The following is a 16,327-nucleotide window of genomic DNA, read 5'->3' as shown; positions in this document are numbered from 1 at the left end:
GCCCGCATTTCACGCACTTGTTGTTACAAACGCAAAACGCCAGTAACAAGAAGAAAGAAAACGTTCCCAACGATCTTAGCAAGACTCTAGTAAATGTTAATTGTATAAAGGATCAATCCGGCCCCTAAACTTATATCTCGAAATTAAATCAATACTTTTCAATTTTTTTAGATCAATTAAATTTTTTTTTTAATTTTATCAGTCAATGCTCAAATGGTATAAGAGTTCAATTCCTCCCATAAGCGCTCCAAAAAGAAATTTATCGCTTAATTTAGATCAAGAAATTTCAAAATATACACCTCAAACGCGGACTTATTTGACCCTCAAACACAAAATAAGGGACGTAAGTGACTAAAATGATCTATTTGATCCAGAAACACAAAATTGAAAATTTAGCTGACCTACAAAAATTGTAAAAATACTTAAAAACCGCTTTAAACCTTTATTCAATGTTAATTTGAAAGGAAGACTCTAGTAAATAAGTATACTCAGCAGATTCAAAATTTGTTCTGTGCAACAGCAATATAAAAGCAGTATATGTTTCATTATAGACTATTTTCTTTATTCTGTTTGTTCCTTAACCTTTCTTCAACTCTATGGACATCCAATTGTTCCTTATTTCAACCTAAATATACACCTCAACTATTTTATTTACAGATCAAGAAGCAGAAAAACAAGGACCCGAAAAAATATTCGTCTGTTACAATAACTCGGCAACATGATTCTAAGATCGTATGGTATGCTTGATCAAGAAGTTGCCCCTTTTCTGCATCATGTAAGAGCAACATGATTCTTAGAGTCACTACGAGTTTAATTCCGATCCATCATCTAACGCGATCATTCTACCGTGCAACTGGTTGTTTCAGATCCTGTTTGTTGCTGCAGATAGTGACAGTATATGAGTTGGTTGTAGGAAAACATTTCAGCATTACCAAACTAAGACAAGCATACATAGGAAAATGATTTGTTACCTTACACAGATGTACCTTGTCGTAGAGGTTGAGTTTCGGTTGAAACTTCAGTGTTATGGTGGTTGTCAAGTGGCATGTACTGTGACATGATTGCCATGATCTCTGAATCCATGTAAGACTGCAACAGGAAATATAATTGTTTTATGAGTTATTACAACTATGCTAAGAATATGAACACTGGAGCTACTCTCGGAGTCCAGAGCGTAGTTAGACATATGAGCATCAGTCGGTCCATTCACCGAATGGACTGCTCACCCCAAATCGATTGATTATTGAAAACAATTTAAAGTTTAACTGATCCAAACTGAAAATATCTGTTTGGTTCGATCAAAATCGATCAGTTACTATATTATTAAATGATTGTGCGGATTCAAAACCATGACCTAAAAGAACTAATACGAGCACTTAACCACTAATTCAAAGGAGGAAGTTGGTTGTATTGTATCTATTAAGTTTTGACCAAAGACTGAAAATCCGTAGTTAGACGTACCCGAAGCCTATATTTGTAGAATACGTAACCAGCAAAACCAGCTCCTACTACAACGGCTACGATCACAACAGTGACGAACCATCCAAATTTTGATCCATTTCTTTCTGCATAAAAGCAAAAGGTTCGCTAATTCAGCTTAAGCAATTAGCCAATGAACACCGATAATTCTTTCAAATGTGAGTCGATTTTGTATCTTACCGATACAAGTATCTTGGTCCTTTATGTAAAGGAGGTCCCCTTTGCACTTGCACTCATATCCACCCCAAGTGTTTTTACAGGAGCAACCATCACACTGACAGGCAGTCCCGTCCTTGCATTCATTGTAATCTGTTCAAGGTAATTGAGAACAGAAATTGTTTCAGATACTAATTTGAATATATAGCTATATAGCTATCGTTTTCTCAATGTTGACACTTATTTAGAAAATAACCTTCACATGTATCACGGCCATTCCCTTTAAATCCATACGGGCATTCACAGCCTGATACCAGGGATTCCTGTTTATAAATCAACGTGGGAAATAAGAACACGGAAAATACTATTGCAACGTTATGGCAAAAGATGCAAACCAAATACATTAGTAAAATTAGAAAATTATGCATAAAATTACTGAACTGAGCATGCTGAGAAAGTTAATCCATTTCTTGTCTCTGACCAGCATCCTCCATTACTTACAGAACACCTTGCAGCTCCAAAAGCTGTTGTTCAAACAAATATAACATGAGTAGCTAATACATACATGAACGTAACATTTTCGACGACATTTACCAGTTTACACATGAAATTTTTACGCTCTATTTCAGATTTAAAACAATTGCACATGAATGATATTTCTCAATTAGGAAGAGATGTACCTTCACAAGATGCATAACCATCTCCCCTGTATTGTACCCCCTTCACAACTGGACACTCGCATATTCTTCCCCTAAATGTATCCTAACCAAATTCATTTTCCGTAAATTAGTATATAGGAACATATGAAAAACAAGAAAAGACCTGAAAATGAAGGTTAAAAATACCAATCATAATGTTTGAATTGATAAGTTCCATCAGTATACCTTGCAAGCAGTGACATTGGATCGTTTGTCCTGCCAACAGCCTCCATTTCTTTCAAGACACTCATTTGTCTCAAGATCTACGGAACAACGCAAGCCATATTAACAAAAAATGCAGAACGCGATAAATAATCAGCAAATTGTTTTCCAAGAGTATGTATAACAGTCACGGTTTGCACGTAAGATGTATACCAACCTGAACTTAAGCAGATTGGAGGATCAGTTGTCTCCTTAAAACCAGCACATACGGCTTTAAGCACAGCATTCCTCTCCAATTTTCCTTTTGAGTAACAAATTAAGACAACATTAAAAAATTGATGAAAATAATAAGACAGTAAATAAAAGAAATAACAGAATGCAATATAACGGCTGTATACACACCTCGGTATTGAGCGTTGTTGATGACTAATGTTGGCAAGATGGTAACGTCGCCGCGAGATCCCCGGCCAATCTATATGGAGTATATTAGCATGCCAAACTATATTAGGTTAAATTCTATGCCATCAGCATTTCTTTGTGTGTAATGAAAAAGGGAGTACTACCTGGAGCTGTTGCTCAGCTTTCAGTACTTCATTCGCTACATCAGCTTCAGGATCGCCCATGCACTTATGGATCTTATCAAGAGGCAAATCTACATTGGCATTGTCAGCCCGAGAAATTAATCGAAGAAGATTGCTACACAAATTAGGCATCAAAGAAGATAACTTACCAAGTGATCTAAGAACCTCCTCGGCACATTCTTTGCTATACCTCTTCTTCTTCATGGAACACCTTATATGGAAATCTGTCACAAAATCCCACCAAACCCAAGATCGGCCACTCTCGTTGCCAACTCTATGAACACAGAGCTGCCTCAAGTTCTCAATCACCACATCCTTCCCCTGATAACCCTCCCCAAAATCCTGTTCCGGATCAGGTGCACAGTATCTTCCATGGTTTATGCACTGAGACTTGCACTGATTGCTGAGAATAAAAGCCGGCGGACAATACCAAGTAATATAGTGCGGAGTGAACATTGTGAACCCCCCTTTCTCTAGGATCTGAGCATGACCCTTGAAATTCTTTACAAAACTCATCTGCTCATCACATCGAGTCCCACATTCGTCGTTGCTGTTTGTCCAAAGCTCGTACTCGACTCTCTTGTCAGGATGGGGCATCGACTCTCTCCAGTCCATCTTGATCACAACATCGTCACCCTTCTTCAAGGCTTGTTTCAAGCTCTCACCGAAAGACTTCTCTATCAAAGCCGATGGGATTGTGATTTTCTCGACATACCCATCTGAATCGCCGCTTGCCTCAGGAGAATCCATAGTTATTAGTGGCTCATCCATAGTATCAACCACTAACACCGCGGCAGCTCCGGCTTGCTGGGCATTCCATACTTTTAAAGCAAAATAACATTCTGCATTTCCAGGCAGAAAAGCATAAAGATCAAACTTTTGTATGATCACACGAAACTTTATCATTCATAAGGACATAAAAAAACAGAGTATCGCGCAGTAGGATTTCAAATTGTTGCAGAGGAATTCTGAGAGACTAAAAATTTAATAGCTAATCCTTAATTTCTATTTGAGTTTAATGCTGAATCATTGAATGATTTTTTTGCTAGTCAAGATCAAAAATATGACCTGCAATCTTAAAGTCAACTACACAATTTCAATATTAAAAAACCAAAGAATTATACTTCCAACAGCAAAACAGACTCAATTTTCACATCAAAAATTTGATAAATTCAATATTGAACATCCCATATGTTGTCTTTATCAACATCCTCCAATCAATCTTGATAAATTCAATCAGAATCAACAAACAAAATAGGCCCATCAAAACATTATTAAACTAGCACAAGTTTGAAAAAACGAACAATTTCAAGAATGAATAAGTTACTGAAACAAGAAATTATGAATAAAGAATTTATACCTCCACGATCAAGAAGAAGAATGGCGGGCCTCGGAGACTTAGACCTGAAGGGCTTATCACCATCAAAAGCTTGACAACCAGACGCACCTTTATCAGGAAACAGAGCAGAACCAACCATGAAACCGCCATAATCAGGCACACCAAAGTTCCCTATTGCACTGTCATGTTTTGATCTTAAACTCAACGGAGACAACACACTTATGCTACTCTTCTCCACTACAAAACGGCCCAACACACCACTGCTTAATATCAACGTTACAAGACATAGTAAAGAGCAAAGAAGCTGATGTTGTTTAAGCATAGCCATGCAAATGAAACGATGGCCAATTCTGTTTTTTCTCTTTGTTTTTCCCTGTGGTTTGTTTGGTTGTCGAGAAAGAGAAACGGGGACGGGTGTTAAAGAGTGTAGTTTAATGGAAGTGACAGTTTGAAAGAGAAGGGAAGAGTTTACTTTACATTTTGGAAATAAAATAAAGTGTGACGTAAAGGAAACGACAATTGGAGAAGAAGAAGAAGAAGAAGGGTGGTGGCGTGGCGGACGCAGTCAGCGGAACTACCCTCTCTTTTTCATTAGCTATACACTTCAAATTTTAAATGTTTGGAAATTTGTAATTGTGGAAGTGTGACATGAGAGATGGCAACTCATTTTCTACATAATTTCTTTCTAAATCAAAACTAGTAAATTATAAAATTTTATATTTTATTATTGAATATTCTAAAAAAAATTATTATTGAATAAAAATTATTTTTTGAATATATGAATAGACTAATATTTAATATGTGAAAATTACATTGCTACAGAAAGACACTAATGAATAAATATGAAGTATTCAAACTCAACTATTTTAATTTATTAGGTCAATTTATGTATATATCTATAGTACATGAATATAAAGAAGGGAAGTTAAAGAATTATTAAATTATATTTTTATAGAGTAAATTAATATGAGGCCCTCTATATATTATAATTAATAGTTTGATAGAACTTGTTTGAAAATTCTACTTACTAGTCCTCAATTTCAATTCTATTAATTATTAAGGCATTCGGTTAATTTGGGGTACACAATTGTTAAGAAAATTGAAAGCAAGGTATCAAATCGTTTGAAAGCGAGGTATCGAATCGGTAATAAAATTAAAAGTGAGGGGCCAAATCATTAACAAAATTGGAAGTGAGATACCGAATCGTTAGAAATTATATGTCGAAATTAACGGAGGAAACTAATAGTTAACATAATTGTAAGAGAGATACCATATGTAGGATTTTCAAATAAAAAGTATCAAATTATTATTCATGGTATAGCTAATAAGTCTTAAAATAATATGCTCTTTTTTAAATGAAATTTTGCAGATGAAAAATTGGAAAAGTCCCCAAAAATTTCTACTAGATTGACACATGTCTAAGCATATGCATCATTTTTCTCGCTTCTAATAATAATATTAAACTTAGAAGATTGTTCCAAGATATGATTATGATTTAATATATTGAAAAAGGAAAATATGCTTCTTTAAAAAAAGCGGCAAGACCACTTGTCAAAAATAAGACAGATCCAAATCGATGAACGATTGGTAATCCAGCTCGACAGGATTGCTGGTCGATTTGCACAACTATATAAATTCGTTCGATAGTAATTTATGAAGTTCGAGTTATTGATCTCATAAGAAAAACATGCTCAAATCACTAGATTTTCTTTCATTTAACTTCAATTAGTCTAGCAAATCAAATATTTTAGTTTAAAAAGACTAATTGTAACAAATAAAGAAAATATAATCAATTCAAATAAATTAGACAATTAAGATTATCTAAGATTTTAACTAACACATTGGTAAATAAATAGGATAAACTAATTGGGTCATGACAATTAAAACATACTAATTCAAACTATGATTTATGAATGTTATGTTGTAAATGTGTTCCCGGATATTCCTAGACAGTTTCTCCGCTCTCTCGAGTCAAAAGCAAGCAAAGGTTAATCAATACTAATCAACTTAATTAAGTAACTCACCCTCGTATTATTATTAATCAACCTAATTAGTTTTAATTAACCTAATTATACATTCTAAGTAGATCTGTTCATGGGCCGGATTTGGGAGGGTTCGGGCCGGGCTTAGGCGGACTTGACTTTTTTAATGCAAGCCCAAGCCCGCCCAAGCCCGCCCAAATCCGGTTTGGGCCTATGCTACCCAACCTCTGCCCTAATACACTATTTTTACGGGCTCGGGCCGGGGTTGGATTGGCTTACGTTGATTTTTTACGATATTGAAAGCCCGAGCCCGCCCATAAAAAGCGGGCTTTCGGGATCGGGCTTGGGCCGGGCTTGGAATCAATTGGTGTCCAAGCCCGGCCCTAAGAGGACGGACCTAAACGGGCGGGCCGGGTACCCAAGCCGATGAATAGGTATAATGCTAAAGAAACATAAAGTACAATTAAGCTCATCCTCATGCTACTAAGTGATAAATCACTGCCGACAGGCCGATTTATGAGTTCCGGAACGTCACCTGAAAGAGATAAGAAAAAACAGAGGTCAGTCCGAATACTAGTGTGGGACACCGACAATTTTCTTCGACGCTCAAATCAATTTAAGTTAGGGAAGAAGAAGAAGATAAAGAGAAAAGTGTAGTGAAAAAATAATTACCTCTAGGCACGTAAGTCGTCTTTTATAGGTTTACCCCGTGCAAACCTATTGTAGCAGATTCCTTCTGTTCTTTTGTCCCTACATTTTGGTTAACTGACGTGGAAACTTCACGTTGCGTCTCGAGTGCTGTGCCAGATACGCAATATGCAAGGAACATTATTCGTGTGTCAGATTCTGTCTATGGTCCCAGAAAGTTAGGATCATTTATTATCTTGATCCATGATCTATCCGAGTCATAAACTTATATCGCGTTCTGGTAGCCTCAGTTCTTAAGTATGTGTCGAGATACCCTGATATGTCTAAGTTTCCCTGATGCCAATTTCAACCGGTATAACCGTGTTATTGTTGTATCTTAGTGATACCCTCTTTAAATGAGGTTGCTTCGCCCATATGACGTGTTACTGCTACGCTATTACCGGTCCCTCTAGTTTGTCGAATATTTATGTCCGAGTTAAATATATTTTTCTAATTTGTGATAATACTTTCCTAACTTCCTTTTTTAAGATAAGGACGAGCCTGCTTGATTACGTGTTACGGTGTTATGTGTTAGAGGTCACGTCTTAAAATCTTTATCCGCGGTATAGTCAAAATTTTGTTGTCTATGACAAATGTACCAGAGGTGTCGTGTAACGCTTAGTCAATACTTCTTTTATGGATTTATGCCACGTGTTTCTTTCGATAATTTTTTGCGGTAATCTAGGCGATGATTCCGATAAGTGAGACAGTGGAAATTGAATGTGACTTTTCAATTTTCTCTCCTTCTTTCGGTTATTTTTTATTAAGTCTTTTCAATTTCTTTTTTCCACTCATTTGTGTTTTAGAAATTCGAAACTCCTAAATTTCTCTCTAACCTTTTCTTTTCTGAATTTCAAAAACTGAACTTAAAACTTAATTTTCTAACGAAATCGATTTCATTTTTCCCTGCAAATCTATGAGCAAGAGGTTATGTGAGCGGAGCGGGGTTCAGGGGCCGCTCGCCCAAGGCTTATGGCCGACTTCTTGATCTTGAAATGGTTTGAAAAACTAAGTCGCCACCTAGTTCAACTAGGAAATGCCTTTTAACTGACTAGATAGCCTTACTCGCCTCCGGTAAGACTATCGTGCATCAGACCAAAGACTAGGGTTCATGGATCTCCCCGAGACTCTTGTGCTTGGCTTTTCTGTTACCGGCTTTATTTACTGGACATATTCGTTTTATATCTCATCTCAACAGTACATTCAGTTCACAAGATATGAAAACTGTAAATAAACAAGTATGAAAGCAGTAATCATGTTTGACGTGCATATGACTCGATCTGGACTGGCATTTGTTACAAATAGCAGGTACTCCTAAGCATTCATCTAACCTTAGAGGTTTCTAGCAAATAGCATAAGTCTGACTGGTCTGGATTAATTGCATGTACAAAGCCTAAGACCGGTTGTATAAGTGAGATTGATTGAGTTAATTAGGCGATCTTGAAAAACCTATGCAACCGTTAATACATTTTCGTATTAGTCCTACGATGTTTAAGTGATGGGCTGGAATTGCATTAATGTGACAATTTTAGGTGATTAGTTCTTTAACCGATTATTATTTGATTTGGAATGCTTTTGGGAAGCGATAAAAAGTATCAGTATACACAAGGGCAGTAGGATATACATACAAGGTTAGTAATACTTTTGAACGTCGTTGACTTTGAGTGCCTAGCACTCGGCTTGGTTTGACCGTCAATCCGGTCGGATCTGGCTCTCGGTCAAAACACAAACATTGACCGGCTTGTCGATACAAATCCAGAGGTTCAAACCGGAGTTGATTCGGAGTTCGGTTGAACCTAGAAATCGGTCTGGAAGTTGCTAGTCATATCAGATCTGGTTAGGTGGGCCCGATTGACTAGGAAGATTACGATAGAGGGCTTTGAGGCCCTAAAAATATCGGGTTAAGCCCATTGACTATTACAAATAGGTCCTACAACTAAAACAATATTTATGGAATCAAACTGAGCCTAATTCGAAGTGCAGATGAGCCCGAAAACGCGTCTGAAAGTGTGAAAGATCTGGGAAGCGAGTCTGGGAGGCTAGGAACGAAGAACACAGCGCCAGCTTAAGCTGCCGACGCCGGTAGGACAAGGTGGCGGCAGCGCATTTTTGTTCTGGCGGCGCCGCCGGTTACAATGGCGGCGGCTGGGCTTTTTGACATCAGTTTTCCGGATTTTATTTTGCTTCGTTCTCACTTGTTTCAAGTCTTTTTCTCATGCAAAATTAGTCAAAATCGCATAAAATCAAACAAGGAATACATATATGGCATAATCGAAGTGTTTAAAGCTCATTTAAACAAAATTAATTTTCGGGCAGCAAGTACAAAAATTGAGTTTTCATGGCAAAAAGAGCTAAAATCTCCCAAAAACATGCATTCTAAGAGCTCTAGATTAACTGGATTTATATATTTGAGCTTAAACATGATTAATTACATCATTTAACATGTCTATCATCGAATTTCATGGTAATTATTGAAAGCATCGAATTGATTGATTATAGCAATTTTTTTAGAAAAAGCAACAAATTTACCTAAACATGCATCCTAAGCACACAATCACAGCAATTATGGAAATTATATATGTAAATTTATGGATAAATCAAAAGAAAAATATTGAGGGTCCTCAGAATTAGCGGTCTAAGTCCTTAGCTCATTTGCTGGCTAAGTGGATGCGGAATCTAGCTTCGAGTCTTTGCAGCTTGCATTCGTGGAGAATCAAAGCGTTCTTAGTATTTCAGGACTGTATTTGTTTTGTGTGTGTGTGTGATGGTGTTCGGCCAAATTAAGGTTTTTTTTAAGGGTGGAGATCGAATTTTTATGCCTATGGTTTATGTGTTTCTGGTCCGACCCCTGATTCAGCTACTAACAGCAGTATTTATAGAGGTCAATTAGGTTTAAGGTTTGCTTAAAGTCTAATTACAAGTTTGTCCTTTAAGAATTTAGGTCAAGGTTAAAGAAGTGTTTAATGATAAGTATAAAAATATTAGGATTAGCTTTTAATTATTTAATTAGGATTTTAATATGTTAAATATGTATTTATGCTTGGTGGCTAAGTAAAAAGGTGCTAAAAGTTAGTTTTGGTGCCTAAAAGTGTCAAAAAAGGCTACTAATTTCCAATGGGTTTGGTCATGGTCAATTCCAGTCCGTAAAACGTGCAAATTGGCCCATAAACTTCTAAGATATTGCAATTAGTCCAATTTCTAGACTTAGATCATAATGTTTTTGGATTTTTATGGGCTATTTACGCCTAATTGCGTTTTAGTCCCCCAAGTTTGCAATTATGCATAGACTACGCCTGCTTAGATTCTAGCAAGAAAATCGAAAACTCGTTGTTGAGATTAAACCCAACTCGTAATACTCGGTAAATACGAGATCGAACCCACAAGGAGCGAATTAAGAGCAATTGATGAGAATGAACTTTAGTTATGATTCAATTCGTTTAGCGAAACACAAATGGTTGAAGTTTCAAGTATCCGATTACTAATTAAGAATTATACTAAACGTGAAATTGCAATTAAATAAATAAGAGATACTAATTTTCAAGAATTTAATTCAATAAAAGGGAAAAGTCAAGGGATTGGTAATCCAACCTAGGTTATGCATTCATGGTTGATCAAAGTGGAAGCTACTAAGGACCGAGTGAGGCCTAAAATGTCATTCCCGCTCTCTCGAGCCTCGAGGAATGCCAAAACCACTATCTAATCAATTAATCAACACCAAGCTCACTCTCGTGTTACAAGGCAAAACTAAATCATTATCTAACGATTAATCAATCCACTCTAGGGCCACCTAGGTTCAAACCCACTCTCGTGGTGCTCTAAAATCTAGGTTTTCAATCTTATGAGTCAATCTAATCAACCACCTCTCGGTGTATCAATCAAACTCTAAACATGATTAGGGTAGCTAATCCTAATCAAGCAATAAGTAATAGGAGTGAAACATAAGCATACAACACTAAGAACCAACCAATCAATAAAATCCTAAGTTATCATACCAACCCCCTAACAAGGGGGTTTCGCCACTCATACTTAAATTAACACAAGCAATTGAGGAATAAGAAAAGTAAAACATTCAAGTAAGAAGAATTACCTTAATTAAATAAGTAGAAGAAACAACCATAAAGATAATGAAGATTCACAATGAGTAGCTTGTAATAAAAATGAAGATCTTGTTCTCACAAACCAAAATAAAACATTCAGTCAAGCTCCAACAATGGAAGAATCTCCAAGAAGAAGGTAGCTAATCTAAAAGAGGTAAAAACTAGAGAACAATCAATAATGTCTACAACTTGTCTTTTTACCCTAAAAAAGGTAAGGTGCTATTTATATGGGTTACAAATGAGGTAAACAAAGGACACCCTTCTAAGGAGTGTTGGGCCTAAAATAGAGATTGAGCCCTTTGAGTTTTGTCTTGTCTCGAAATTCAAATTCTGAGCTTCTTTCTAAGGGGCTCGATCAAGCCATCCTCTTAAGAGTGAGGGCTCGATCAAGCCTTATGCCTTCAAGAAATTTCTTGACCCATTTGTTCATAGGGCTCGATCGAGCCTTCCTTCATAAGTGAAGGGCTCGATCGAGCCCTTCCTTTAAATGTCCATTTCTCGCTCGTTTCTTTGCTCTTTCAACTCGCTCCTATTCCGATACTTGATTTCTTCCTTCTCTAAGCCGAAAACACTTCACATTGCTTCATTTTACCTGAAACGCTAATATACAAAATAAGTACACCAATACGGGGAAAAAGCGCTTCAAAGTATACTAAAAGCAAGCGAAAACAACTCCTAAACATAGGTGTAAAATGCACCTATCAAACCTCCTCACACTTACCCTTTGCTTGTCCCCAAGCAAGAAATGAATCTCACTATCAAAACATCATTAACAACCTTGGTGATTATGAACACATGTCAACAACCGAACTCCCAATCAATGAAGACACAAATACAATCATCTAGCATTATCAACCACAAGCTATGCAAACAAATGATGAATGCAATTATAATGACATAGTCCAATGACATTGAGGATACTATTGATATGACATTATGTCAAGCAAATTCGAAGTCACAATCATCTACGGGGCATGCACACATTGGTTCAAAAAGAAATGGCAATTCATGGCATATTGTTCATGGACATCAAGCAAAAGCAATTTAATTCTCACAAGATGGCACTCCAACACACAAGTGTTTCGGGTAAACAATTAGGCTCACTACATGCAAAATTCACCATAAGCTTGCTTTTAGTCCCGAACTCCACTACTTGATTCGGTAATCAACAACTATCATATGGACTTGTGTAAGGGTTGTAATTTGGCTAGGGGTTAGGGGTAGGTAATTTCGGATAATTAGCTAAATTGGGAGAAATGCCATTTCATGGTGGATGAAGGCATTGTACTCGGGCATAGGATATCGGAGGCGGGAATTGAAGTGGATAGGGCAAAGACGGCGGTTATTGAAAAATTAGTCGCTCCGGCTACGGTTAAGGGAGTTCGGGCATTTTTGGGCCATGCGGGTTTTTACCGGCGATTCATTAAGGATTTTTCATCTATTGCACGGCCTTTGACAAGTTTGCTAGTAAAAGATGCACCGTTTGATTTCACAAAGGAATGTCAAGGTGCTTTTGAGAAGCTAAAGGAGGCACTTGTGACCGCTCCTATTATCTCATCTCCGGATTGGAGTTTGCCTTTTGAGCTAATGTGTGACGCTACTGACCAAGCATTGGGTTGCGTGTTAGGGCAAAGAGAGGACAAGCGGGTGCATGTGTTCTACTATGCTAGTCGAACTATGGCAGGCGCACAACTCAACTATACCACTACCGAAAAGGAGATGTTGGCGGTTGTCTTTGCCCTCGACAAGTTTAGACAATATTTGATTGAGTCGAAATGCATCATATACACCAACCATGCCGCTTTACGGTATCTCTTCACTAAGCAAGATGCGAAGCCAAGGCTCATTCGGTGGATTCTTCTCATGCAAGAATTCGATGTAGAAATCCGAGATAAGAAAGGTACGGAGAATGTGGTAGCGGACCACCTTTCGAGATTTGAAATTCCGGAACCAATTCCTATCGGTGAGGAGATCAAGGAGTGTTTTCCGGATGAAACACTCATGATGATTCGGGAAGTAGAAACACCATGGTATACCGACTTTGCAAAGTACCTCTCATCGGGAGTCATGCCTCCGGACTTGACATCTCACAAAAGGAAGAAGTTCTTATCCGATGTTAAAAGGTACTTGTGGGATGAACCTTTCTTGTTTAAAATATGTGGGGATGGGATGTTGAGACGATGTGTGGCCTTGGGGGAAATGATGCCCATTTTGAGTTCATGTCATGAGACCGGACATTATGGTTCTTGCCTAATGTGGGGATGGAATCATGACATGAACTCAAAATGGGCATCATTTCCCCCAAGGCCACACATCGTCTCAACATCCCATCCCCACATATTTTAAACAAGAAAGGTTCATCCCACAAGTACCTTTAACATCGGATAAGAACTTCTTCCTTTTGTGAGATGTCAAGTCCGGAGGCATGACTCCCGATGAGAGGTAATTTGCAAAGTCGGCATACCATGGTGTTTATACTTCCCGAATCATCATGAGTATTTCATCCGGAAAACACTCCTTGATCTCCTCACCGATAGGAATTGGTTCCGGAATTTCAAATCTCGAAAGGTGGTCCGCTACCACATTCTCCGTACCTTTCTTATCTCAGATTTCTACATCGAATTCTTGCATGAGAAGAATCCACCGAATGAGCCTTGGCTTCGCATCTTGCTTAGTGAAGAGATACCGTAAAGTGGCATGGTCGGTGTATATGATGCATTTCGACCCAAGCAAATATTGTCTAAACTTGTCGAGGGCAAAGACAACCGCCAACATCTCCTTTTCGGTAGTGGTATAGTTGAGTTGTGCGCCCGCCATAGTTCGACTAGCATAGTAGATCACATGCACCCGCTTGTCCTTTCTTTGCCCTAACACGCAACCCAATGCTTGGTCACTAGCGTCACACATTAGCTCAAAAGGCAAACTCCAATCCGGAGATGAGATAATAAGAGCGGTCACAAGTGCCTCCTTTAGCTTCTCAAAAGCACCTTGACATTCCTTTGTGAAATCAAACGACGCATCTTTTACTAGCAAACTTGTCAAAGGCCGTGCAATAGATGAAAAATCCTTAATGAATTGCCGGTAAAAACCCGCATGGCCCAAAAATGCCTGAACTCCCTTAACCGTAGCCGGAGCGACTAATTTTTCAATAACCGCCGTCTTTGCCCTATCCACTTCAATTCCCGCCTCCGATATCCTATGCCTGAGTACAATGCCTTCATCCACCATGAAATGGCATTTCTCCCAATTTAGCACCAAATTTGTCTCCACACATCGTGCTAAAACCCGCCTTAGATTCGCTAAACAACCATCGAACGAATCCCCAAACACGGAGAAATCATCCATGAACACCTCCATTATATCCTCAATCATGTCGTTGAAGATTGAGGTCATACATCTTTGAAATGTGGCGGGTGCGTTGCATAGTCCGAAGGGCATTCGCCGGTATGCAAAGGTACCGTAGGGGCATGTGAAGGTCGTCTTCTCTTGATCTTCCGGGAGAATTAATATTTGATTGTATCCGGAGTACATATCAAGAAAACAATAAAACTTGTGTCCCGCTACCCTTTCTAACATTTGATCGATAAATGGTAGCGAAAAGTGATCTTTTCGGGTTAACTCGTTGAGCTTCCGATAATCGATACATACTCGCCAACCGGCTACCGTCCTTGTGGAGATTTGCTCTCCTTTTTCATTCTCCACCATTGTCATACCTCCCTTTTTAGGCACACATTGAATGGGACTGACCCACTCACTATCCGAAATAAGGTAGATTATTCCGGCGTCGAGGAGCTTGACGATCTATTTGTGCACTACCTCCTTCATATTCGGATTTAATCTCCTTTGCCTTTGAGTTGATTTCTTTGACTCGTCTTCGAGATTAATCTTATGCATCACAATTTTAGGACTTATGCCTCGAATGTCGGAGATTTGCCACCCCATTGCTAACATGTGCTCTTTCACTACTTGCACAACCTTCCTTTCTTGATCCTTAGAAAGCTTATTTGAGATGATTATCGGCAAGGTCTCATTTTCCCCAACAAAAGTATACTGGAGGTGTGGCGAAAGCGGCTTCATTTCAACCTTCGGGGGCAACTCCGAAGATGGTGGAGTCATACCATTGCTCTTGTTTAAACTTTCCGGCTTTGGTTCATCCTCTCTAGTGTATTCATCATCCACCGACCCGGAATGAAACGAGACTTGAGAAATGTGCTGAGAAAAAATTTCTGCTCCCTTTAACTCATGGGGCTCGATCGAGCCTTTCATTAAAAGGGAGGGCTCGATCGAGCCCTTAGTGTTAAAGGAAGTAGGGATTTTTTCCTTTGAGAAGCTTGACAACTCAAAATTTTCAGAAATTTCCCCCCTTGCTTGATTCAACACTTGCACATTTTCTTGAAGTTGTTCTTGCACAATCTCATCAATCAAGTCTATCCTCATGCAATCCTCCTCCTCGATGGCATTCCGCATCACTCTCTTCATATCAAACTCCACACTTTCCTCATCAATTCTCAAGGTGAGCTTGTCGGCATGAACATCGATGAGAGCACGTCCGGTGTTCATAAAAGGGCGACCAAGGATCATAGGGCATTCTTTATCTACCGCATAGTCTAAGATCACAAAATCCACCGGAAAGATGAATTTGTCCACTTTAACGAGTATGTCTTCCACTATCCCATACGGCTTTTTGAGAAAGTGATCGGCAATTTGCAATACCATCGAGGTGTGTTTCACCGGTTGATCACCAAACAATGACCTAGAAAGAAACAATGGCATCAAATTAATACTTGCCCCAAGATCACAGAAGCAATTTATAGCATTCATATTTCCTATGGTGCAAGGTATAGAAAAACTCCATAGATCCTTAAGCTTTATCGGTAAGTTGCTTTGGATTATGGAACTATAATGTTCCGTGAGCGGTATTGTCCCACCTTGCTCCCAACTACGCTTGTTCATAATTATGTCTTTCAAGAATTTTGCATATTGGGGCATCTCCCTCAGTGCATCCGCCAAGCTTAGATTAATTTGCAACTTCTTGAAAATCTCAAGGGACTTATGAAATTTTTTGTTCCCTTGAGCTTTCCTTAAACGACTTGGGAACGTGACCGGTGGTACAAACGGTGGCGGCGGCGGTGGCCTCACATAGGGC

The 16,327-nt window shown here is 38.4% G+C and overlaps 1 protein-coding gene across 1 annotated transcript; it reads right to left on the bottom strand.

The window, feature by feature from the left end:
- Positions 1-597: 597 nt before the first annotated feature.
- Positions 598-5,038, bottom strand: LOC126682693 (vacuolar-sorting receptor 6-like). Its single transcript, XM_050378440.2, has 13 exons — positions 4,437-5,038; positions 3,226-3,918; positions 3,059-3,147; positions 2,898-2,967; positions 2,713-2,796; positions 2,520-2,596; positions 2,316-2,397; positions 2,077-2,159; positions 1,892-1,958; positions 1,660-1,788; positions 1,462-1,565; positions 972-1,089; positions 598-879 (listed from the first exon to the last, which is right to left on the bottom strand). The coding sequence occupies exons 1-12, from the start codon at positions 4,741-4,743 to the stop codon at positions 973-975; spliced, it is 1,902 nt and encodes a 633-aa protein (XP_050234397.1). The 5' UTR covers positions 4,744-5,038; the 3' UTR covers positions 598-879; position 972.
- Between the last annotated feature and the right edge of the window lie 11,289 nt (positions 5,039-16,327).

This window comes from Mercurialis annua, linkage group LG5, assembly GCF_937616625.2.
Source record: "Mercurialis annua linkage group LG5, ddMerAnnu1.2, whole genome shotgun sequence".
NCBI classification, from domain to species: Eukaryota; Viridiplantae; Streptophyta; class Magnoliopsida; order Malpighiales; family Euphorbiaceae; genus Mercurialis; species Mercurialis annua.
The sequence above is the reverse complement of the archived record's forward strand: the minus strand, read 5'-3'. Positions and strand labels throughout refer to the sequence as shown.

Coding starts and splice junctions, on each gene's coding strand:
- LOC126682693 (XM_050378440.2), bottom strand. CDS start 4,743: ATGGCTATGCTTAAACAACATCAGCTTCTTTGCTCTTTACTATGTCTT. Junction 1,959..2,076: donor TAACTTTCTCAGCATGCTCA/GTTCAGTAATTT, acceptor ATTTATAAACAG/GAATCCCTGGTATCAGGCTG. Junction 1,566..1,659: donor GGACCAAGATACTTGTATCG/GTAAGATACAAA, acceptor GCTTTTATGCAG/AAAGAAATGGATCAAAATTT.